The 25,105-nt window shown below is 42.6% G+C and overlaps 1 protein-coding gene and 14 non-coding genes across 17 annotated transcripts in view; 1 reads left to right on the forward strand and 14 right to left on the reverse strand.

The window, feature by feature from the left end:
- Positions 1 to 2,339: 2,339 nt before the first annotated feature.
- The window catches only part of LOC143293544 (uncharacterized), a 98,753-nt gene continuing 75,987 nt past the window's right edge, over positions 2,340 to 25,105 (reverse strand). For all 3 annotated transcript variants that reach the window (XM_076604471.1, XM_076604469.1, XM_076604472.1), the window contains exons 6-10: positions 10,459 to 10,599; positions 9,830 to 9,947; positions 7,010 to 7,167; positions 5,526 to 5,620; positions 2,340 to 4,606 (exon numbers count right to left, since the gene is read on the reverse strand). In XM_076604471.1, the coding sequence (XP_076460586.1) occupies positions 4,469 to 4,606; positions 5,526 to 5,620; positions 7,010 to 7,167; positions 9,830 to 9,947; positions 10,459 to 10,599 (650 nt within the window). In that variant the 3' untranslated portion in view covers positions 2,340 to 4,468. The remainder of the gene's footprint in view (positions 4,607 to 5,525; positions 5,621 to 7,009; positions 7,168 to 9,829; positions 9,948 to 10,458; positions 10,600 to 25,105) is intronic.
- Trnam-cau (transfer RNA methionine (anticodon CAU)) lies at positions 13,542 to 13,632 on the reverse strand. The gene is given in 2 exon segments: positions 13,542 to 13,577; positions 13,596 to 13,632. It is a non-coding gene; the product is annotated as a tRNA-Met (tRNA).
- Positions 15,576 to 15,666, reverse strand: Trnam-cau (transfer RNA methionine (anticodon CAU)). The gene is given in 2 exon segments: positions 15,576 to 15,611; positions 15,630 to 15,666. It is a non-coding gene; the product is annotated as a tRNA-Met (tRNA).
- Positions 16,102 to 16,192, reverse strand: Trnam-cau (transfer RNA methionine (anticodon CAU)). The gene is given in 2 exon segments: positions 16,102 to 16,137; positions 16,156 to 16,192. It is a non-coding gene; the product is annotated as a tRNA-Met (tRNA).
- On the reverse strand, positions 16,608 to 16,698 carry Trnam-cau (transfer RNA methionine (anticodon CAU)). Its single transcript is given in 2 exon segments — positions 16,608 to 16,643; positions 16,662 to 16,698. It is a non-coding gene; the product is annotated as a tRNA-Met (tRNA).
- On the reverse strand, positions 17,134 to 17,224 carry Trnam-cau (transfer RNA methionine (anticodon CAU)). Its single transcript is given in 2 exon segments — positions 17,134 to 17,169; positions 17,188 to 17,224. It is a non-coding gene; the product is annotated as a tRNA-Met (tRNA).
- On the reverse strand, positions 17,644 to 17,734 carry Trnam-cau (transfer RNA methionine (anticodon CAU)). The gene is given in 2 exon segments: positions 17,644 to 17,679; positions 17,698 to 17,734. It is a non-coding gene; the product is annotated as a tRNA-Met (tRNA).
- Trnam-cau (transfer RNA methionine (anticodon CAU)) lies at positions 18,484 to 18,574 on the reverse strand. Its single transcript is given in 2 exon segments — positions 18,484 to 18,519; positions 18,538 to 18,574. It is a non-coding gene; the product is annotated as a tRNA-Met (tRNA).
- Positions 19,010 to 19,100, reverse strand: Trnam-cau (transfer RNA methionine (anticodon CAU)). The gene is given in 2 exon segments: positions 19,010 to 19,045; positions 19,064 to 19,100. It is a non-coding gene; the product is annotated as a tRNA-Met (tRNA).
- Positions 19,522 to 19,612, reverse strand: Trnam-cau (transfer RNA methionine (anticodon CAU)). The gene is given in 2 exon segments: positions 19,522 to 19,557; positions 19,576 to 19,612. It is a non-coding gene; the product is annotated as a tRNA-Met (tRNA).
- Trnam-cau (transfer RNA methionine (anticodon CAU)) lies at positions 20,365 to 20,455 on the reverse strand. Its single transcript is given in 2 exon segments — positions 20,365 to 20,400; positions 20,419 to 20,455. It is a non-coding gene; the product is annotated as a tRNA-Met (tRNA).
- Positions 20,895 to 20,985, reverse strand: Trnam-cau (transfer RNA methionine (anticodon CAU)). The gene is given in 2 exon segments: positions 20,895 to 20,930; positions 20,949 to 20,985. It is a non-coding gene; the product is annotated as a tRNA-Met (tRNA).
- Trnam-cau (transfer RNA methionine (anticodon CAU)) lies at positions 23,315 to 23,405 on the reverse strand. The gene is given in 2 exon segments: positions 23,315 to 23,350; positions 23,369 to 23,405. It is a non-coding gene; the product is annotated as a tRNA-Met (tRNA).
- Trnam-cau (transfer RNA methionine (anticodon CAU)) lies at positions 24,265 to 24,355 on the forward strand. The gene is given in 2 exon segments: positions 24,265 to 24,301; positions 24,320 to 24,355. It is a non-coding gene; the product is annotated as a tRNA-Met (tRNA).
- Positions 25,092 to 25,105, reverse strand: part of Trnam-cau (transfer RNA methionine (anticodon CAU)) — a 91-nt gene continuing 77 nt past the window's right edge. Inside the window, exon 2 of the tRNA in view lies at positions 25,092 to 25,105. This exon is cut by the window's right edge and continues 22 nt beyond it. This is a non-coding gene — a tRNA (tRNA-Met).

The following is a 25,105-nucleotide window of genomic DNA, read 5'->3' on the forward strand; positions in this document are numbered from 1 at the left end:
AACAAACACACACACACACACACACACACACACACACACACACCGCACACACACACACACACACACACACGCGAAGAATTTTCCTCTCGCTGTCGATGGACAATACCTGGTCGGTATAAGGGACACAACCCTAGCTTTGCTCTTACGGGAAACCTATTATGCTTATCTCCCTTTAACATCGATTCTCTTTCGCGGGGCGGAAACTTCTGGAACCAGTCAACGAGAACGGAATGGTAAAGAGCACCATTTATTTTATTGATAAGCACCATCTGTAATTGGATTTTATTTTGTTTTTCTCTGTCTATGTGTAGCTTTCACGAGTGTGGTGATTGAGTAATTGTTCCTCTGACGAAGAACATTAGAGTTTCAAAAAGTAATTTGAAACCCGAGACTGTGAGAGTGCTCACGCTTTTTGTGGAGTGTGGAGACTGAGAATACAGTATTTTACTGATTATTAACGCGCTCATTCACGCATAAATATGGTACAATTATGTCGCCTGACATGTTTTTCACAGGCCTGAAAAAAACAAAAACAAAAAAAAAACACCACCTAGTACACTCCGCCGGCGCGCGTGAACAGGGGTAACAAATTACCACTCACGGAGAACACTGAAAAAAAGATAATAAAATATTCAAATATCTCTTCTAGGCGCTCCCTTTGTTGTTCCGGCGCAACGGCAGATCAGTGAAGAGATGAGCTGGGGGCCGCGGCTTTGAAGAGAAAGAAACTCCACGCCTCGAGTCAAGAGGCAAGACCTTTCCTTGATGCCCTCGGCTGATAGTGATACTGGCGTGTGTTGTTTGTGTACACATATGTGCTCTCTTCTTGTTCTTGTTAACTCACTCAGTACGGCCAGTCCTCTCTTCTCCTCTACACAGACCCCTCGGATGTCCAGTGGGTGTCTCAATGACCCAACCTTTAGATTCCGTCGTCAGAATTGTGGTATTCTTTGTCAACATTCACCTCTTCAGTATGAGAGCCTTCCACTTGCAATATTTTGATGGTGGTAATTGGGGTGAAACGCTGTTAACGTCGTCTCTTTCGCCATTCGTATGGAGAGAGTTAAACTCATCAACACACACACATAGAGATGTCTCTCTCTCTCTTCAGTCTCGCTCTCGTTCTCACCCTGTCTCCTTTCCAGAATATTTTTTCAGTTGTAATCAGGATGTAAAGATGCTGCTTTCGTGTGTAATAATAATGTCGACATCATGTATATATGTATGTTCATTTGCTATTTGTCCGTGTATTGTTTTCCCCCAAACAATTTGTGTGACCTATCGTGCTGGATTTTTCATGCTATGCATGGTCTACCACCTCCCTTCTTCATTACTTCTATTTTCTTTTCGTTTTTTTGTTTTTTTTTTCTGAGGGCAGAATGCGAAAAAAAAACCGGTACCCTCTTTTACGTTCAATAAAGACTGTTTTGACTTGATAGAGACGGGCGCAATAGCCGAGCGGTTAAAAGCACTGGACTTTCAATCTGAGGGTCCCGGGTTCGAATCTCGGTAACGGCGCCTGGTATGTAAAGGGTGGAGATTTTTCCAACCTTTCAGGTCAACATATGTGCAGACCTGCTTGCGCCTGAACCCTCTTCGTGTGTATACGTAAGCAGATCAAATACGCACATTATAGATCCTGTTATCTATATCTGCGTTCGGTGGGTTATGGAAACAAGACCATACCCAGCATGCACATCCCCGAAAACAATGCATGGCTACGTACATGGCGGGGTAAAAACGGTCATACACGTAAAAGCCCACCCGTGTACATACGAGTGAACGTGGGAGTTGCAGCCCACGAACGATGAAGAAAAATTGATAAAGATGGGCAGAGAAATGCATACAAGCAGACAGAGAGACAATGAGAAGGGTTTAAAAGGAGAGAGAGAGAGAGCTACTGATTAATGGACAGGTAAAAAGCAATATTTTAGATACAGAGAAATGAAGTGGGGTAAAGGATAGAGGGGGGAAGGAGGAGAGAATGGGGTGTGGGAGTGGGAGAGAGCCAGCAAGAGAGTTAGGGAAGGGGGGAGAGAAAGAATGGGTGATGAAAAAGGTTGGGGGGGTGGGGGGGGGGGGCGGGAGATAATGGATGGGGAAAAAAGGGGAAGGAGAGAGAGAGGAAGGAAGACACAGAGAGAGGGGGAGGAAGAAAGAGTGAGCAAGAAAGACAGACAGACAGACAGAGACCGAGAGACACAGAGATTCTGAAATTCACGATGGGTTTTTCATGTATTGGCCTTGGCTCCTTATCAATAAACCATCTTGAGAAACAGATAGAGAACAGGACAGAGGAAACTGCACTCATACACATAAACACATCCGCAACACTGATCAACTGTGGATTACTCTTTTCTCATGTAAAGCAACTCTGCAGACCATATCATATTACAGTATCTAAACTTCTCTCTCTCTTCTACTGAGCATGAGCACCATTAGTAACTATCACAATGAGTAAAAAATAATAACATAGAAAAATTATAGAGTAATTTGAGTGCAACATATTAAATATCTATTTTACGTGCCAAAATATTAAGGCCAACTGAAAAATGATGTACAGAAGACATTCATATCCTTAAAAGTCTTATGCAATAATATCAACAAAGAAAACCACTATAACATATTACTCTGATTGCAACATATCAAAACATCTATCCTATGTACAAAAATAAAAAGGTGCACAGAAGAAGTCATATATTCAAATACATAACAGCCCTATGAAATAACATTGCAAAGAAAGAGACTGCAGCAAAATTTGGGTGCAACATATCAAATATCTGTTTTATGTACAAAATAACAAAACAAAACAAAAACAAAAACCCAACGTAACAGGGCACTACTGAAAAATGAGGCACAGAAAATCTCACATGCTTGAAGAAAGAAGTTCAGTATAATTATGCAATCTGCAAACAATGGTGACTGGAACTTTATGAGAGACACAGACAAGACAGACAGAGAGACAGTGACACAAACACAAGATGGGACAGAAAAACTGAGAGAGAGACAGTGAGAGAGAGACAGGGAGAGACATACAAAATTGCACCTGCTTTCGAAACTCCAAAGACAGGCCCATGTAATCAGAAATGTTTAAAAAAAAAAAAAAAGTTAATAAATCAGCAACATAAACAATCGTAATAAATCAAATGAATAAATCAACAGATAAACAAGTAAATAACTGTCAATTAATAAACTAAACAGACATAAAATGTAACAACAATAAATTATATGTGTACATAAACGTGTAATAAAAATCACATATAAATGTGTAACAATAAAACCAATGAACAGAAAAATAATAAAATGAAGAAAAGAATAACACCGACAAATAAAAATAAGTGAAAAAATAAAGTAGAACAAAAGCACTATAACCGGGTCAATAAAACAAAATAAAAGTAAAATAAAACAAAGAACATGAAAGATAAACACAATACAAAAAAAGGAAAGAAAGAGAAATATAACACATACAAAATATTTGTTTATAATCTTCCTATTCTACATTTGCATATATTGTGACCAGTAAGCACATACAGTAAGCAATATCTATACATCTAAAGTGTAATCCTCCTTAAAACCTGAATACCAGTATGAACTGTAATAATATAAATCTCAGTCATCCACCTTACCTAATCCATGAAAAAATACTTGAAAAGAAACCATGAAACAGCCTAGCCATCCATATAAAAACAACAATAAAAACAAGCAAACAAGACAAAACAAACACACAAAAAGAGAATCCTAGCAATCTATATTTATCCTTGACACATTAATTAATCTGTACCTTCTATGCTACATTCCTGATGACATGAAAAGATATAATATGCATAAGCATCATGTATCAAGAATTCTGTTGTAATTGTAGGGTTTTATATTTATTTATTCATTTACTTTCTTATTATTATTATTTTTTTTTTTTAATTTATTAGTGCAAGAATTGGATAAGATGTTCACTTACTGCGAGCATGTCAGTGACAATTTGTGGTTATGTCAAACATTTTAATCTACCTCTCCATAAACTTCTTTTCTTCTGCCAAAGACAACAGTATGGATGTTTAATATGCAAAGACACAGTATGGATGTTTAATATCTTCTGCTTTATTATCATATTTATCATCAAAAGATAAAGACCTGGACATCAAAGTCATTTGGTCTGCACAGGTTTAAGCATCCATGGACAGCCAGGTGGCAGTGAATATAAAGAAAAAACCCTAACAAACTTACAAATTCACACTCATTCTCCACTAGCACTCTTAAGTAATAACAGTTCTAGCAAAATTACAACATACAATTAATTACAAAGCAACAGGTCGCTCAAAGAAGTGAAACAACTGACTTGTCTATTCTCACTCATTCTTCACTAGCACCCTTTTAGAAGCAACACCATTTCTAGCAAAATTACAACATACAAATTAATCAATTAATTACAAGCAACAAGTTAACCAACAGGTGAACACAACAACGGCAGCGGTTATCTCCTGTAGTCCAGAAGACTTTCGAGACGGCAGTTGATGAACTTGGCAAAATAGCCCGAGTACCACAGGTCGCAGCGGGCCACATTGTTCTCAAAGTCTTTTTCTGCCACCATCAGGGACGGGTTGATCTCCATCTGGAGACAAGGACAACAATCAGTCACCCTCTGGCTACTGCTGACAAGTGTTTTATTGTTTTAACCACCGAAAATGGAGTATGGCTGCCTACATGGCGGGGTAAAAACGGTCATACACACAAAAGCCCACTCGTGTACATACGAGCGAATGTGGGAGTTGCAGCCCACAAACGAAGAAGCAGCATTGTGTTACTACTCTTTTGTCACAACAGATTTCTCTGTGTGAAATTCTGGTTGCTCTCCCCAGGGAGAGCGCATTGCTACGTTGAGAGCACCACCCATTTCGGGGGTACCTTTTTCTACCTGCAATTCTATTTGTTTTTCTATCAAAGTGGATTTTATTTTCCCACAGAACTTTGCCAGGGACAACCATTTTGTTGCGGTGGACTATTCTACATGCACTAAGTGCAAGCTGCACACGCAGCTTCTTTTTATCGTCTCATCGATGTTTTGTTCAGCACTGTCAATTGCACCACTGGAAACATACCACCCCCCATAAAAAATTACCATTTCAACTTCAAGCAGTGAAGGGGTTAAAAGAGTAGGAAATGAACAAAAAACACAATCAACAGATCTGAATGATTCCACAGGAGTAAGTTAACAAACAGCAAATGAAAACACAAGGCTGGCCATCCTAATTTTTTCTTAAGAAAAGGAAAGTTCAATGACAGCCACCTTGGAAAATAACTAATGGATGATAGCATCTCAAACAGAAACCACAGCCAACACATTCAAACACTCAAACTTCCGTGCCAATGCATGAACTGTCTCCTGTTTTGCACAAGCTCATACACACATACATATATAAACATACCCACAGACACACACACACACACAAACATAATCTCATTCACACATGCACACACACACACACACACACACTCATTCCCACTAATGCTCACACATCACACATACTGACCAGGAAGGTGTAGGTGCCAGGGTCAATGTCGGTGATGTCAATCCACTGACAGTCAATGTCCCACAGGTAGTTGTCTGAGCAGTTCACCGACAGACCTGTGACGCAGCAACCAATTTAAGTATTCAATCATTCATATAAATCCACTGAAAGTCAGTATCAGTATCCCACAGTGATGTGACAGAATCCATTAGGCACTGAACTTCTGATCCAGTGCAATCAGAATCCACAACTGTTGTTTTTAATCTAGTCTGATACGATCAGGTGGTTTACTGTGGAAATTCTCAATGTCAAGTTTTTGGTGCATTAAAAATGTACCAATTCAGAACTCAAAAGACCTGATATCTTAAACTTGCCTACCCAGTCGCTTTATCTTCCTCGGTGTGTGTGTGTGCGTGTGTGCATGTAATTTAAATAGTATTTGTGTAAGTATTCTTAAGCTTTTTTATGTGTTATGATATACTCACAAATTTCTCTTTGCAATGTTCTCCTTTTTGTATACTGCATGTTTGTTAATTTCCTCCCTTTAATAAAAGCAGGAAGAAAAGACAAACGTAATGGTTTCAATTTTTTCTTTAATAATGAAAAAAATAATTCATTCTTCTTCATTCGTGGGCTGCAACTTCCACGTTCACCCATACACACACGAGTGGGCTTTTATATGTATGACTCTTTTTACGCCGCCATGTAGGCAGCCATACTCCGTTATCGGGGGTTGTTCATTCATTATTGTATTTGTTGGTATGTCTTTTTTTTTTTTTTTTAACTAATTCGTTTATCCATTCATTTATGTATAGTATACAATTTTAATTCGTTTTCTGGTAAAACGTGCATGTTCACAACAAAGAAGTGTTCCGGACACAACATAGTAACAACCAATGAAGGGAGACAATTCGCATAAGCAACAGCTGGACTGAACACACTATAGTTATTTCCCTTGTTTGATCATCTTCGGGCGGGGAAGAGGGGTGCGGTACCACTAATGTGTGCATGTGTGCGTGCTTGCTTGCTTGTGTGCTTGCTTGCGTGTGTGTTTGTGTGTGTGAGTGAGTGAGCGTGTGTGCGTGCGTGTGTGTGTGTCAGTGTGTGTTTTCTCATCAACTACCTGTCAAAGTTTGTCGTATTTTTGAAACAGAGACCTTTAATTTTTTAATTTTCATTGCAAATGATCCATTTTCCTGAAAACTATCTCCCTTATGTGATCGATACATTTCAATATTATCTGTCCGTCTGTGTACCTATCTAGATTTTTAAAGAACAACACATATGCACACTGTGTGCGCGCAAACACGCGCACACATATGAACAAACACAGTGAAAATTGCAGCGTGCTGCCTCAGAGCTGGAACAAAGACACAAAACAACCTGACTGACACATCAAGAATTTCTCACAATCAACGCCCATACCGAACACAAAAGCAACAAATGTAATATCACAATAATGACCTAACGATCCCCGACGGGTCAATCACCACCACCCATCTTACCTTGATCACCGAAGCCCACACACTGGAACTTCCTGCGCACCCCCCTGTCACACATGGTATCTTCCAGACAGAAGCTGGCCTTGGACCCTTCCGCCAGCCGCGTGCCGTTGGCGCTCAGGATGTCGTAGTGAGCGAACACCTCCATGCTGTGGTAATGCCTGGTTGGAGATGGAAGGAAGAAAATGGAGTTGTTTATATGTTTATTTACAGTCTGTGCATCTGACACTGAAAGAAGGAAAGAATTAAGACATGAAAGGATGGGCGCAATAGCCGAGAGGTTAAAGCACTGGACTTTCAATTTGAGGGTCCTGGGTACGAATCTCGGTAACGGCGCTTGGAGGCTAAAGGGTGGAGATTTTTCTGATCTCCCGGGTCAACATATGTGCAGACCTGCTTGTGTCTGAACCCCCTTCGTGTGTATAAGCAAACAGAAGATCAAATACGCGCGTTAAAGATCCTGTAATCCGTGTCAGCGTTCAGTAGGTTATGGAAACAAGAACATACCAAACATGCAAACCCCCCAAAACGGAGTATGGCTGTCTACGTGGCAGAGTGAAAACGGTCATGCACGTAAAAGACCACTCATGTACATACGAGTGAATGTGGGAGTTGCAGCCCACGATGAAGAAGAAGACATGAAAGAACGTGACCGACACATGAAAAATTTCATACACATTTACATACTATTAAATAAGACTGAAAGAAGGAAGAAAATGGAGACAGAGGTGAATGAATGAATGAAGGTAAGAATGAAGGAATGAGTCAAGGATTGAATGGAGAAAGAAAGGGGCGGAGAGAGGACGGCAGAGAGGGGAAAAAAAGGCCAAATGAGGGAGAAGAGGAGAAAGAGAGGGAGAGAATGGATGAATGCATAGATGAGAGAGAGAGAGAGAGAGAAGAAAGAGAAATTTACTAAATATGCACTGCACACATTCAAGTGCGCGGGTTGCTCTAATTCACACTGGCATCCTCACCTTCTCAACACACACACACACACACACACTTTCTCTCTTAACACACACACACACACACACACAAATGAAATACAAATAGGCCTGTGTCATCCTTTTCCCCACTCACACATTCACAAACACCTCTTCACAACAAACACACACACATAATACACAAGATGGAGATGCGAACACATCAGTGGACTGTGCCCCTTCTCCCCTATTAGTTAACGGTACATCCCTTGGTAGCCCAGCTGAATTGCGCCCAACAGCAACCTCTCACAACACAAGATGTGACAGGTGTGCCATTCCCACTGCCCTCCCTCCTGCACCCATCCCCCCACTTACATGTGACAGGTGTGCCATTCCCACTGCCCCCCCTCCTGCCCCCATCCCCCCACTTACATGTGACAGGTGTGCCATTCCCACTGCCCCCCCCCTCCTGCCCCCATCCCCCCACTTACATGTGACAGGTGTGCCATTCCCACTGCCCCCCCTCCTGCCCCTACTTACATGTGACAGGTGTGCCATTCCCACTGCCCCCCCTCCTGCCCCTACTTACATGTGACAGGTGTGCCATTCCCACTGCCCCCCCCCCTCCTGCCCCCATCCCCCCACTTACATGTGACAGGTGTGCCATTCCCACTGCCCCCCCTCCTGCCCCTATCCCCCCCACTTACATGTGACAGGTGTGCCATTCCCACTGCCCCCCCCTCCTGCCCCCATCCCCCCACTTACATGTGACAGGTGTGCCATTCCCACTGCCCCCCCACCTGCCCCCATCCCCCCACTTACATGTGACAGGTGTGCCATTCCCACTGCCCCCCCCCCCCCCGCCTCCTCCCCCCACTTACATGTGACAGGTGTGCCATTCCCACTGCCCCCCCCCCCCCTCCCCCCCCGCCTCCTCCCCCCACTTACATGTGACCGGTGTGCCATTCCCACTGCACCCCCTCCTGCCCCCACCCCCCACTTACATGTGACAGGTGTGCCATTCCCACTGCCCCCCTCCTGCCCCCACCCCCCACTTACATGTGACAGGTGTGCCATTCCCACTGCCCCCCCTCCTGCCCCCACCCCCCACTTACATGTGACAGGTGTGCCATTCCCACTGCCCCCCCTCCTGCCCCTATCCCCCCCACTTATATGTGACAGGTGTGCCATTCCCACTGCCCCCCCCTACCCCTACTTACATGTGACAGGTGTGCCATTCCCACTGCCCCGCCCCCACCCCCCACTTACATGTGACAGGTGTGCCATTCCCACTGCCCCCCCTCCTGCCCCTATCCCCCCCACTTATATGTGACAGGTGTGCCATTCCCACTGCACCCCCCCATCCCCCCACTTACATGTGACAGGCGTGCCATTCCCACTCCCCCACCCCACCCCCACCACCCAACTTACATGTGACAGGCGTGTCATTCCCACTGTCCCCCTCCCCCCCCATCCCCCCACTTACATGTGACAGGCGTGCCATTCCCACTCCCCCACCCCACCCCCACCACCCAACTTACATGTGACAGGCATCCCATTCCCACTGTCCCCCTCGCCCCCCATACATGTGACAGGCGTGCCATTCCCACTGTCCCCCTCCCCCCCCATCCCCCCACTGACATGTGACAGGTGTGCCATTCCCACTGCCCCCCCCCCCAACCCCCCACATGTGACAGGTGTGCCATTCCCACTGCCCCCCACCCCCTTACATGTGACAGGCATGCCATTCCCACTGCCCCCCCCCCCCCCCCTTTACATATGACAGGTGTGCCATTCCCACTGCCCCCCCTCCTGCACCCATCCGCCCACTTATATGTGACAGGTGTGCCATTCCCACTGCCCCCCCCCCCCCCCCAACCCCCATCCCCCCACTTACATGTGACAGGCGTGCCATTCCCACTGACCCTTGGCCACGTTGGGCCTGAAATCAGCATCCCCTCGGTTGTGCACGATGGTAGAGAACCGCAACAGACGTCGCATGTTGTTGCGCCAAGCTGCAAGGGAAACGTAATGAGAAGAGGAAGAAGAAGAAGAATGATAACAGCAATACTACTTCTACAACAACCAATGATTACAATAACGCTAATACTAGTAATAATAATAGTGATAAGTAATAGTTGTTGTAGTAGTAGTAGTCGTAGTGATAAGAAACTCTTGGGAGAACTGGACAGTGCAAGGTCTTCAGAAGAAGGTCTTATTAGAAAGAATTACAATTTTTCAATAAATACATTGTGTGTGTGTGTGTGTGTGTGTGTGAACGTGAATATCACTTTGTGTGTGTGTTTGTGCGCGCGTGTTCGCTTGTGTATGCCTGTGTGTGTGTGTGTGTGTGTGTGTGTGTGTGCACATGCGTGCGTGAGTGCTAACTTGTGCGTGTGGTGTGCACATGCGCTGAGTATATATGTGTGTTTAAGTGTTTGCTTGTGAATGCTCATGTGTCTATGTATCTGTCTGACAGTGGCTGAATGGCACGGCTTGCTCCGTTACCCTCCAGAGCTCCCTCACCTCTGCTGGTGTTGCGGATGACATGGGCGGAGGAGGAGAGGCAGTTCTCCTCCAGGGCACACTGCAGGTAGTACAGCGCCCGGTCCTGGAGACGGACAGAGTCCGCTAGACGCTGCAGGTTGGGAATCAGGTCCGGCAGGTCTGCATACACACACACACATATATATATATACACGCACGCACACGCGCACTAGCGCACACACACACACACGTACGCACGCACACACACACACGATTGACGTGCGGTGCAGAGATCAATGGGGTGGGAACTGCATTATGCAGAGATTATACATTATGTTTTAAGCAACCCGGACAGTGATGCACATTGAATGTGTTCTTTAACAGCGTTTCCCAACAGTTTTCACCATGAAGAGGAAGTATTAGTAGTGTATGTATTAAGCTGTATCTTTTGTTTCAATTATTACATTTCATGGCGCATTCAGTGTCTGTATTGTTACAGCAACATGGCCATCCTGTTACCAAAGGAAAAAAACTTTTTTTTTTTAATTGTTTGTCATAATTGATGCAAAAAGCATTGAGATATTTTGATTTTGTAAAGCTGAAGTACCTTGTTTTTGTGATAAACGTGCCCAACTGATGTTGATATCTTAAAAAAAAACAACAACTTTTTATGGAAGAAAAATGCATCATATACTTATGTCTGTTATAAAGGTAATTTCCTCACAATATTTTTCGTAGCATGTTGAGCAAAATTGGTGACTGCGTCTGGAGAGTGACTGTATGCATCATTTAGATATGGTTATAGCAATGACAAATTTGTCTGGTCAATAAAGTTCAAGGTCATATATTTTCTTTGCAAGTTTCAATCCTAAAGTAGCCATTATGCATTTTGGACACTTCAATGAATGACAAATCCAGCCCAGATGAAATGAAATTATGGTGCTTAGAGCCTCGCCGACCACTAAGGCCATCTCATCCAGCCCAGATAACAAACGCATTGTTTTCAACACCAACCCCCAAATCATGTGACACAGCAAACCCATGACACTTTTACCGCTTCCTCTCTACAGCCGGGCAAACACACCACAACACACAGGCAATACAAAAGTCAGGTAACATTTTCACGTGCACTTGATTGCTTTCACACTGATTTCAGTTAAACAACACACGCTGATGGAATTTTAATGCCAGTGTCTGTTTTTTTCATTCAACACACTTTCTGAGAAAGGAACACATCAGCTGATGGTGATGGTAATTTGGATGAAACGCTGTTAACGTCGTCTCTTTCGCCGTTCGTATGGAGAGAGTTAATGCGGTGCTTTCGACGAGAAGAGAAATTGTATTTTCAGTTTTGGTCAGGTTGGGCTTATTGCCCCGAATCTCTTTACCATAAGATTCCACCACCCCTCCATGCACTGCACTCTATGTGTAACATACACGTTCAACATGAATTTTGTCATTATTATTTCTTAACTTCACTGTTAAAGGAATAAGTTGGATTTGTGTGTGTGTGTGTGTGTGTGTGTGTGTGTGCGTGTGCGTTGTGTTCCAGGGTGCCAACACGTATAATAATAAAGACAGTTTCACGGTGAACGGTACAACTGTTCTGTGTTGGCAAAGAAGTTGTGGCCAATGAAAAGGGATGGGGAGATCGTCAACCGACAGTTTACACACGACTTAGGTACAGGAGAGACACAGATGAGGGAACCAAAGGTCAGATCGTGTTGCTTTTAAAACCCAGGCGACCGCAGTGGGGCCATTTCAGGGCTGAACTTTAAAAGTCAGTCTATCGTCAAAGTCCTGAAGAGAAAAAAACGTAGATGATTTGATGGATATGTCGACTTTGAACTTGACATATGCATGCGCGGAGGAAGTTCACTTTTTATTCTTCCTCGCTGTTTAAAGTGCCTTCTTTTTGGATAATTTTTGTGTGTTTCTCTTTTGTTTCAGTTGGGTTAGTATCTTGTATTTCGTGCGATGGTACCGCATTTTTCATATAAGTGTAATAGACTGTTGATTTATGACCCCGACTAAAACAAAGTATGGATACAAAATCTTAGCCGACTCGTTTCTCACTCAGGTAAAGTCCAATTTTAGCTTCCCAAATTACTGCACCTATTTTACCGGCAATTTTTATGCATGTATGAAACGATGCTACCATCAGTAGATGTTGCAACCCATTATCATTGGATTTCAACACTTACTTTGTACGTTATTTTACCCAATTTTGATGCCAATTCAGTCACTAAAGTATCACTATCTTGCTTTTTCTGTCCCACAAACCATGGAAATGTAACCAAATGGTGCAATAATTCAAGATTCTAAAATTGGGACATCACCTCCTCACACACTCGTCATGACAGCCACTTGTACCAGTATATACCGGACTTTTAGCCCCTGAAACCTAAGATACATCATACAAAGTCAGTTGTTTATTTTTCCTACTCGTTGCCCTTATGGCGAAAGGCTATATCATACAAGACTCGTTATTACACGTTGTTTTCTCGTGTTCGCACCGAACTGACAGGTTGTCCGTTGTTCCTCCATGCAGTCGTATGTTGTTACACTTAGACCTCTAAGGACAAGAAAGAAGCTTTGAGTGATGTGAAAAAATAAGATAAAAGCTGATGTAAGCACGTGGAATTTGCAAGTTTGTTTAATGTGACCAAGAGAACGAGTTCAAGGGATTCACTGCTGCTTTCCTTTTGAAGAAGGGCGTAAGGGTCCTTCGCTGCCGACCAAATCAAATCAAATCAAATTACGGTGCTTAGAGCCTCGTCAAATCAAATCAAATTATGGTGCTTAGAGCCTCGCCGACCACTAAGGCCATCTCAAGGCTATCGCCACGTTAATAACTCCTACAAGGGGTTAAAAAAAAAAAAAAAAAAGTCACCGCTTTAAGTTTTCCACTCAAAGTGTAAAAAAAACCCTTCCATAGTTTAAAACCTTCAAATCTGATTTAAAATGTTCACTTCTTTCAAGAAGTCCAACAGCGTCCACGGAGGGACATCACAAAACAAAGTCTTCAGAGTCGCTGCCGACCATTTGAGCTAATCAATAATTAAGCAATTATGAGAAAGAAGTGGTGAGCAAAACGAATGCGTGAAAGAAAAAAAAAATCCTGCCCTGAGTGAGGATCGAACTCACGACCTTCAGATCGCTCTGTTTTCAGTGATTATGAGACTGACGCGCTACCTACTGCGCTATCGAGGCACTGATAACCGTGTTCTATCCACTCTCCAATGAACTGGGCTTGATCAGAAGGCTGGATATTAACGATCTCATGCCCTTTCGATGCTTTCTATGCTTTCTTTCTGTTGCTCCAAGCCCAGTCGACCATACAGGGCCATATCAGGGCTGAAAAACAAACAACATCGAAACAAACAGCTGTATGTAAACACACACAGAAAGCGCCTGAAAGAGGAGTAGATGAAACAGTCACATGCAACACACACTAGAGCATTAAAAAACCCAGACATGTGTAAGCAATCGGTATGCATTAAAGACTGCAACAACGTCCATCATTAAAAAAAAAAGCGCGCACACACACACACACACAGATATATATATATATATATATATATATAGAGAGAGAGAGAGAGAGAGAGAGAGAGAGAGAGAGAGAGAGAGAGAGAGAAGTACGAGTGGATCTGTCTCTAAGCCCTTTATTTATCTTTATTTCCGAATGTGATATTTTCTGTTCTTAATTTACGTAATCTTTTCCATTCCTTTTTTTTTTCGGCCAATGAAGAAAGCCACGTGTAGAGGTCTAAAAAAATAAAACAAAAAAAAACGTGTTGACTTTCAGACCTAGTGTAATATGGGAGACAGGAGATGCTGTGGCCAGTGTCTCCCAACGCCATGAATGGAAGCGCTACACACACGGTCCAGGCCCTGGTCACTCCCAAAAACGAACTTCCAGGCTGGCACTGTGCATGATGGCAGGCTTCAGTATTACTACAGTGCTGGGCGGTCCTCTGTGATCTGGTCAGTATCTGCTGGAGCCAAGCAGGGTTCGGCCAGTGAGTGAGTACAGATTTTGGCAGACCACAAAAAGTTTCACCCTGACTGGCAGAAACACAAGCAGGAGTTCTACATCAGCTGTGGCCGTGCCAGCCCCATATGGACAGTGCCAGGAGGAGCCACACAGTGCCCTGAACGCTCTCGCACCACCCAGCTTGCTGAACACCGAAAGTATCATCCAGATTTCCAGGGGGAAAGACCTGTTCAGAGCGTTGTCAGTGCTGCTGCTCGTCTTACTAAAGCATCGGATCATGTGACAAATCTTTCCCTACCCAAGTCGCGAGACGGTCCATTTCGTGATAATTAACTATATCAGCTTTATTCTTCTGTCAGTTCTCAAGACCACATTGTTTTGATGATATTGGTAAAAGTATGGCGATAAATTCTGTTAAACAGTATCAAAGAATTACAAATCCATCCAACGGTATTACATTGCAAACAGTATCAGTCTGAGTAGTTTTTGCTCTGGAGAGTACACTGCAATAAAGAGTATTTTATTATTATTATTAAAAAAAATCGATTCAGTAGAATCTGAAAAATAAAAGCTTGAATAAAACACTGCCACAAGTAGTCATACTCATGTATACAAACGTATCACCAATCTATCGGTGTTTACTCCAAAAACGAAACAAAACGTTGGTGTTACATAAATTACAAAAACAACTGAATATACTAAACGTGATTATACATAAATCACACAAACATGCTTTCATAATAAAAATTAATGCCAACGGGCAACTCAAACGTCCAAGGCACATCACAAGAAAACAAGGTAAGAATGCTAAGTTATCAAGTCCAGAAATAAGACAGACAGAACATAAGGGAAACGACCACAGTACGAAAAGGAAAAAAGCAAAAAACAAAGAAAGCGATAGAAAAAAGGGAAAGGAAAGCACAGAAATTCCAAATGGTATCGATTTTCTTTTGTTTTGGTTTGTTTTGTTTTTACTGAAAGAATCCCCGGCATCTCTACGTGGGACTGGTCCTTTTGATGCCAACGAAAGTAATGTAAAATAAAACTCAGTACTGCTACTACTACAAACAACAATAATAATAATAACAATAACAGTAAAGAACCGATCAGGAGGAAGAAGTGGAGAGCAAAACCAAGGCGTGGAGAAAAAAAAAAATCATGCCCCGAGTGAGGATCGAACTCACGACCTTCAGATCGCTCTGCTTTCAGTGATTATGAGACTGACGCGCTACCTACTGCGCTATCGAGGCACTGAAGACTCCATTCCATCCACAACTCCAAGCAAATAGGCTAGCTCAGAAGATTGGAACCTCCTGACTGTTTAACTTAGATGAAATGATGTCGTGTAACACAGATTTAAAATGCAAAAACTTCGTTTTGTGTACTTAATTGGTGATGTGATTGATCTCGCTGAATAAACGTAATGTCCTTCCAAACAGGAGAGCCTAGATACAGAGTGGTGAATGACACTGTGACCTGTGACAGCCTTGTCTCAGTGAGGTGACATCCTTTCACTGACGAGCAAACTCGTTAACAGCAGTCGAATAGTTGACGACTCAGTGCCCTTTTGGTAAAAAACAAAAGTTATAAAATAAAATATATAAAAAAAAGATTGAGCTAATCAACAATTAAGCAATTATGAGGAAGAAGTGGTGAGCAAAACAAATGCGTGAGGAAAAAAATCATGCCCCGAGTGAGGATCGAACTCACGACCTTCAGATCGCTCTGCTTTCAGTGATTATGAGACTGACGCGCTACCTACTGCGCTATCGAGGCACTGAAGACCCTAGATCCACTCTCCAGGGTAATTGGCTTGCTCAGAAGATTGGAACCTCTTGACTTAATCTTTGGTGAAATGAGATCAATGTGGCATACGTTTGAAATGCAGAAACAACGTCTTGTGTACTTACTGGTTATATGATTGATTTCAGTGAATAAACGTAATATAATTACCAAGAGGTAACAGTCCAAATACAGAATGGTGAATGACACCCTGACCTGTGAGCTCAGTCGTGTGTCAGTGAGGTGACAATTAACCTTTCACTGGCAAGCAAACTCGTCAACAGCAGTAAGGAGTGAACGATCCAGTGCCCTTTTGGTGCAAACAAATGTGTGAAAAAAAAGGACTGAACTGATGACGAGGAAGAAGTGGTGAGCAAACTGAAGGCGTTCAAAAAATATAAAAAATGCATGCCCCGAGTGAGGATCGAACTCACGACCTTCAGATCGCTCTGCTTTCAGTGATTATGAGACTGACGCGCTACCTACTGCGCTATCGAGGCACTGGGGACTCCTTTCCATCCACAACTCCAAGGAAATAGGCTAGCTCAGAAGAATGGAACCTCCTGACTGTTTAACTTTGATGAAATGATGTCGTGTAACATAGATTTAAAGTGCAAAAACTTCGTTTTGTGTACTTAATTGGTGATGTGATTGATCTCGCTGAATAAACGTAATATCATTCCAAACAGGAGAGCCTAGATACAGAGTGTTGAATGGCACCGTGACCTGGGATTCAGCCTTGTCTCAGTGAGGTGACATCCTTTCACAAACGAGCAAACTTGTTAACAGCAGTTAGGTTGTTGACGACTCAGTGCCCTTTTGGTAAAAAACAAGTTATAAAATAAAATATATAAAAAAAGATTGAGCTAATCAACAATTAAGCAATTATGAGGAAGAAGTGGTGAGCAAAACAAATGCGTGAGGAAAAAAAATCATGCCCCGAGTGAGGATCGAACTCACGACCTTCAGATCGCTCTGCTTTCAGTGATTATGAGACTGACGCGCTACCTACTGCGCTATCGAGGCACTGAAGACCCTAGATCCACTCTCCAGGGTACTTGGCTTGCTCAGAAGATTGGAACCTCTTGACTTAATCTTTGGTGAAATGAGATCAATGTGGTATTCGCTTGAAATGCAGAAACAACGTCTTGTTTACTTACTGGCTATATGATTGATTTCAGTGAATAAACGTAATATAATTACCAAGAGGTAACAGTCCAAATACAGAATGGTGAATGACACCCTGACCTGTGAGCTCAGTCGTGTGTCAGTGAGGTGACAATTAACCTTTCACTGGCAAGCAAACTCGTCAACAGCAGTGAGAGTGAACGATCCAGTGCCCTTTTGGTGCAAACAAATGTGTGAACAAAAAGGACTGAACTGATGACGAGGAAGAAGTGGTGAGCAAACTGAAGGCGTTAAAAAAATATATTTAAAAAAATGCATGCCCCGAGTGAGGATCGAACTCACGACCTTCAGATGGCTCTGTTTTCAGTGATTATGAGACTGACGCGCTACCTACTGCGCTATCGAGCCACTCGACACCTTTTTCTATCCACTCTTCAAGGTGCTGGGCTCGCTCAGAAGACCGGGGATTAACGACATCTTGAACTTCCGAAGCTTTCTTTATCTTTCGCTGTTGCATAACGCCCAGTCGACCATACAGGGCCATGTCAGGGCTGAAAAACCGTTTATATCGATTCCCTAGAACCTGTAGGAAAAAAAGAAAAATCTGGAATGGAAAAAACTGGCACAAATAGACGTATACATCCACGCATGTACATGAACCCAGAACGTGTCTCTGACTTAGACCCTTCTGACAATGTTTTGACAAAAGATTTAAAAAACAAAACAAAAACAAAACAAAAAAACTGAGCATAGTAAACATAATCATACATAAATCACACAACTGTATATAGCAATAAGCACACCAAAAAATGCCAATATGCTGAGTACAAACGTCTCAGGTGCATGAAAAAATTGGAGAAAGGTAAGAATGCTCACTTATCAAGCCCATTAATAAAACAGCAAATATTTCAGGCTTTCTTGCAAAATGTACGTGAATGGACCAGCAAGGCAGAAAATAAGGGAAACGACCTGAAGAAAGAAAAGGAAAAGACAAGAAACAGAGTGAAAGAAAAGAGGAAATTTCTAGCACAGACATTCCAGAAGGTACGGGTATCAGTGGTTATTCTTTTTACTGAGAGAACCCCCGGCATCAAGCTTAAAAAAAAAAATAGAAAGGAGAAGAGGAGAGTAAAAAGACGTAGAGAAAAAAAAAATCATGCCCCGAGTGAGGATCGAACTCACGACCTTCAGATCGCTCTGCTTTCAGTGATTATGAGACTGACGCGCTACCTACTGCGCTATCGAGGCACTGGAGACACCTTTCCATCCACGACTCCAATGAAATAGGCTAGCTCAGAAGACTGGAAACTCCTGACTGTTTAACTTCGATGAAATGATGTCGTGTGACACAGATTTAAAATGCAAAAACTATGTTTTGTGTACTTAATTGGTGATGTGATTGATCACGCTGAATAAACGTAATATCATTCCAAACAGGAGAGCCTAGATACTGATTGGTGAATGACACCGTGACCTAGGATTCAGCCTTGTCTCAGTGAGGTGACATCCTTTCACAAACGAGCAAACTCGTTAACAGCAATCAGGTTGTTGACGACTCAGTGCCCTTTTGGTAAAAAGCAAAAGTTATAAAATAAAATATAAAAAAAGATTGAGCTAATCAACAATTAAGCAATTATGAGGAAGAAGTGGTGAGCAAAACAAATGCGTGAGGAAAAAAAATCATGCCCCGAGTGAGGATCGAACTCACGACCTTCAGATCGCTCTGCTTTCAGTGATTATGAGACTGACGCGCTACCTACTGCGCTATCGAGGCACTGAAGACCCTAGATCCACTCTCCAGGGTACTTGGCTTGCTCAGAAAATTGGAACCTCTTGACTTAATCTTTGGTGTAAATGAGATCAATGTGGAATACGTTTGAAACGCAGAAACAACGTCTTGTGTACTTACTGGTTATATGATTGATTTCAGTGAATAAACGTAACATAATTACCAAGAGGTAACAGTCCAAATACAGAATGGTGAATGACACCCTGACCTGTGAGCTCAGTCGTGTGTCAGTGAGGTGACAATTAACCTTTCACTGGCAAGCAAACTCGTCAACAGCAGTAAGGAGTGAACGATCCAGTGCCCTTTTGGTGCAAACAAATGTGTGAACAAAAAGGACTGAACTGATGACGAGGAAGAAGTGGTGAGCAAACTGAAGGCGTTCAAAAAATATATTTAAAAAAATGCATGCCCCGAGTGAGGATCGAACTCACGACCTTCAGATGGCTCTGTTTTCAGTGATTATGAGACTGACGCGCTACCTACTGCGCTATCGAGGCACTCGACACCTTTTTCTATCCACTCTTCAAGGTGCTGGGCTCGCTCAGAAGACCGGGGACTAACGACATCTTGAACTTCCGAAGCTTTCTTTATCTTTCGCTGTTGCATAACGCCCAGTCGACCATGCAGGGCCATGTCAGGGCTGAAAAACCGTTTATATCGATTCCCTAGAACCTGTAGGAAAGAAAGAAAAATCTGGAATGGAAAAGCTGGCACAAATAGACGAAAACATCCACGCATGTACATGAACCCAGAACGTGCCTCTGACTTAGACCCTTCTGACAATGTTTTGACAAAAGATTTAAAAAACAAAACAAAAACAAAAAAACAAAAACAACTGAGCATAGTAAACATAATCATACATAAATCACACAACTGTATATAGCAATAAGCACACCAAAAAATGCCAATATGCTGAGTACAAACGTCTCAGGTGAATGAAAAAATTGGAGAAAGGTAAGAATGCTCACTTATCAAGCCCATTAATAAAACAGCAAATACTTCAGGCTTTCTTGCAAAATGTACGTGAATGGACCAGAAAGGCAGAAAATAAGGGAAACGACCTGAAGAAAGAAAAGGAAAAGACAAGAAACAGAGTGAAAGAAAAGAGGAAATTTCTAGCACAGACATTCCAGAAGGTACGGGTATCAGTGGATATTCTTTTTACTGAGAGAACCCCCGGCATCAAGCTTAAAAAAAAAAAATAGAAAGGAGAAGAGGAGAGTAAAAAGACGTAGAGAAAAAAAAATCATGCCCCGAGTGAGGATCGAACTCACGACCTTCAGATCGCTCTGGTTTCAGTGATTATGAGACTGACGCGCTACCTACTGCGCTATCGAGGCACTGAAGACTCCTTTCCATCCACAACTCCAAGGAAATAGGCTAGCTCAGAAGACTGGAACCTCCTGACTGTTTAACTTCGATGAAATGATGTCGTGTGACACAGATTTAAAATGCAAAAACTATGTTTTGTGTACTTAATTGGTGATGTGATTGATCTCGCTGAATAAACGTAATAACATTCCAAACAGGAGAGCCTAGATACTGATTGGTGAATGACACCGTGACCTAGGATTCAGCCTTGTCTCAGTGAGGTGACATCCTTTCACAAACGAGCAAACTCGTTAACAGCAGTCAGGTTGTTAATGACTCAGTGCCCTTTTGGTAAAAAAGCAAAAGTTACAAAATAAAATATAAAAAAAAGATTGAGCTAATCAACAATTAAGCAATTATGAGGAAGAAGTGGTGAGCAAAACAAATGCGTGAGGAAAAAAAAAATCATGCCCCGAGTGAGGATCGAACTCACGACCTTCAGATCGCTCTGCTTTCAGTGATTATGAGACTGACGCGCTACCTACTGCGCTATCGAGGCACTGCACACCTTTTTCTATCCACTCCCCAAGATACTGGGCTTCTTCAGAAGATCTGAGATTAACATCTTGAACTTATGACGCTTTCTCTTTCTCTGTCGCACAACGCAGGGCGATGTTAGGGCTGAGAAACTTTATCGATGCCCTAAAATGTGGAAACAAAAATATATAAGGAAATTTGGCACAAGTGCTTTGACTCGACTTTGATGGTGTGCGTTGTGGGAGCCTGGTCGGCTATATACACAACGGGGGAGAAGGGGTGAGGCTGCAGCTGTGCTGGTTTCTACACTGAGCGCATGTTGCTGTTACTATGATGGTGGCCTGCACCCGGCTTGCCAGCACCTGGTCGTCGCTCAACTTGTTCAGTCTAGCCATATTTAGGCACATAAACCAAGAACATGCCTCTGAAAATGACCATTCTCTCAAATTTTCGCCAGGGGATAAAAACGAAGACTCAACCTGAACATTACAATAAATCACAAATTCATATTACACAACAAGCAAATAAAACTAATAATTGCCAGCGGCCACCTAGTCACGTTGCATAAAAGAATAATTCACAATATACCTTATCAGAAAGCCAGTCGAGAAAAGGACAAAATTTATTCCAGGCTTTCTGGTGACGGGAAATCTCTCTCCCCCCAAACCCCCCTCCTCACACACACACACACATACATACATTATATATATATATATATATATATATATATATATATATATATATATATATATATATATGCGTGCATGTGTGCATTTGCGTGTGTGTTAATGCAGAAGCAAAACAGAAAATACGAAAGGGTCACACGACAAAAATACGTGAAACGGAAAACGCAAGAAACAAAAGCAATGGGGATGAGTTTGTTTTTTTTTTAAATTGAAATCAACTGAAACGGCGGAAGGGGTGGGGGGGGGGCAGTTTTAACTCATGAGATAGTGCACACTTGCATGTAAATCAGTGACACACACACACACACACACACACACACAGTTCCCTGCTCATATCAGATGAATAAGATTCACGAACCTCATGTTCTATCTCTCTCAAGCAACAATGCAATGGCCCCTACTCGCATTGGAATAAACGAGAATGACGTGTTGTGCTCATATTCCCTGTGTGTGTGTGTGTGTGTGTGTGTGTGTGTGTGTGTGTGTGTGTGTGAGTGTGCGCGCGCGCGCGCACACACACACACACACAATGGTCCCTGCCTATATCGATATAAAAGAGAATCACGGATTGTGTTCATCTTCTACTTTGTGTGTGTGTGTGTTTACTGACAAGTCAATGGTCCGTGCTCATATTGCTCGAGGAACTGGGGTTTAATGCTGATTTTTCTTCAAAAGCCTTATGGCCAGATTGTTCACCAAGTTAATCGAAGGTCTGTTGTGTGTTGTTTTTCTGAAAGGGTATAAGAGATATAAAAGAGAATCACGTGTTGAGTTCAACTTCCCTGTGTGTGTGTGTGTGTGTGTACTGACAAGAAGTCAATGGTCCATGCTCATATCCACATAAACGACAATCACGTGCTAAGTTCACCACTTCTCTCTCTCTCTCTAATCATTGTGTGTGTGTGTGTGTGTCTGTGTGTGTGTGTGTGTGACGTGTGTGTGTGTGTGTGTGTGCACGCGCGCAATGTCCCTGCTCATATCGATATAAAAGAGAATCACGTGTTGTGTGTCTGTGTGTGTGCAGCAGGCACGAGTGTGTGTGTGTGTGTGTGTGTGTGTGTGTGTGTGTGTGCAGCAGGCACGAGTGTGTGTGTGTGTGTGTGCACAATGGCCCCTGCTAATGTCATATAGAATAGAATCAGGTTGAGTTCATCTTCTACTCTGCGTGTGTGTGTGTGTGTGTGTGTATGTGAGTGTGTGTGATCGCGCGCGCCGCGCACTGGTGTTTCTGACAACAATTCAGCGATCCCCGCTCTTATCGAAATAAACGAGAATCATGTGCTGAATTAATCTTTTTTGCTCATGTGTACGTGTTGTGTGTGTGTGTGTGTGTATGTATGTATGTGTGTGTGTGTGTGTGTATGTATGTATGTGTGTGTGTGTGTGTGTGTGTGTGTGTGCGCGCGCCATTTGTTTTTCACAGTGGTCTCAACACGCGCCAGAGAGATCGTCTGGCATTGACTGAAAAAAAAAAAAAAATAAAAAAAAAAACATAAATAAAAACTGAGCGGCACACAAATCAGAATCATCGGCAGAGCCAAAGCAATTACCAGCGCTGTCTTGACTTCAGAGACAGGGTTTCTGTGTTCATTAGGACGAATAGTTCTTCTGTTCACTCGAGTTATCAAAAAAAGACAAAAAGGCGCGGCGAAAAAAAAAAAATCATGCCCCGAGTGAGGATCGAACTCACGACCTTCAGATCGCTCTGCTTTCCGTGATTATGAGACTGACGCGCTACCTACTGCGCCATCGAGGCACTGGAGACCCTTTGCTATCCACTCTCCAAGGTAGTGGGCTTGCTTAGGGAACTGGGATTCAATGACTTTTCTCCAAAAGCCTTATGGCCAGGATGTTCACGAAGTGGAAGCTAATCGAAAGTCTGCTTTTTTTCTGAAAGGGTTTAAAAAGACAACTCGGACAAGACATTTTTCACGCACTTACACATGTAACTTAAAGACATATCCTGGCACACTCGTAGTACTACGCACGTGCTGTTCATGATTTGTTTATAAATTATTACAAATATCAATCAATTCATGAAACTAATCAATCTGTAGAATGCTGTCGACAGTGAGGAAACAGACTGCTCAAATGCGGATATTTGTTTTTCCAGTCAAATTTGGGATTCGAACCCACACCCTCACTGACGGACTCGAGTCTATATATTGGCAGCTGAGCGTCTAAACCATTCTGCCACCTTCCTCTCGACGACACCAACCAAGGCCTACATTGCGGGAGCCATTAGCGTCTCGGGTCATTCCGCTCCATGTGAAACACCCTGAGGTCTTCAGTTTGTACTACAGTCAAGGCAATTAGTTTTGGAGTAACAATTATAGCTCAAAAATGAATCACTCAATCCTATCTAAAATGAATCACTCAATCTTTTCTTCCTATGCCAACATGGGGAAAATCTCGAGTCATGCCCCGAGTGAGGGAATTGTTCCCGATTTGTCCTCGTTGTCTTTGAAGGACTTTGCAGTCAGACTCCTTTTTATCTGACTTTCACATGTAAACAACCTGACCTTAACTGATTAAGGCCACAGGGTTGGAAAGGTCATCAATCTTTTCTGAGCAGGTTCAGTTGCTTGGAGATTGGATAGAAAAGGGTCTCCAGTGCCTCGATAGCGCAGTAGGTAGCGCGTCAGTCTCATAATCACTGAAAACAGAGCCATCTGAAGGTCGTGAGTTCGATCCTCACTCGGGGCATGATTTTTTTTTTTCTTTCACGCATTCGTTTTGCTCACGCGCGCGCGCGCGCGCGCGTGTGTGTGTGTGAGTGATTTTGTATGTGCGTCAGTGCCATACTGAGCAGATAATGTACTTTATTTCTTAAACATTTTTTCTGTGCTGCTGAGACGCTGAGACATTTTGCCTCAATTTCTTGATAATGATGTAACTGTCATTAGCAAACTAAGACTTGTGACGTTTATATGCTGGACTAATACGAGACGATAAATAAAATATTTTAAAAAAGGACAAAGGTAAGAAAATCGAATGCTCTGTCGAAGTAATAACTTAAGTCCAAAAGGTCTATATGATGTTTGTTTGTACGGTGACATGCAAGCAATGAAAAAAAAAAAGCTATTTGTAACAAAGCACTTTTTAAAGACGTTATCAACACATACATCTGCGGGGTTCCCTTACTTTTTGCAGGTTTTTTTTTTTTTTTACGAATGCAGTAGTATACACAGAACCGGACAAAAACGTCAAAGTTCGAGAAATACAGTAGGTCGAATGCGAGTACTAATGTGTGTGTTCGAGATCGAGATGTTGTGTTTACTGGAAAACAAAATAGAAATCAAATCAAATCAAATTATGATACAGGGAATATTCGACAAACGTGAAAAGCGAAAGGAATAAAGAGAGGGGGGTGGGGGTGGGGGGGGGGGGTGCAAGAAAGAAAAACAAAAACAAAACAAAAAGGATCAAAACCAAAAAGTAATGCCCCGAGTGAGG

The sequence above is a fragment of the Babylonia areolata genome, chromosome 19 (assembly GCF_041734735.1).
Source record: "Babylonia areolata isolate BAREFJ2019XMU chromosome 19, ASM4173473v1, whole genome shotgun sequence".
Classification (NCBI taxonomy): domain Eukaryota; kingdom Metazoa; phylum Mollusca; class Gastropoda; order Neogastropoda; family Buccinidae; genus Babylonia; species Babylonia areolata.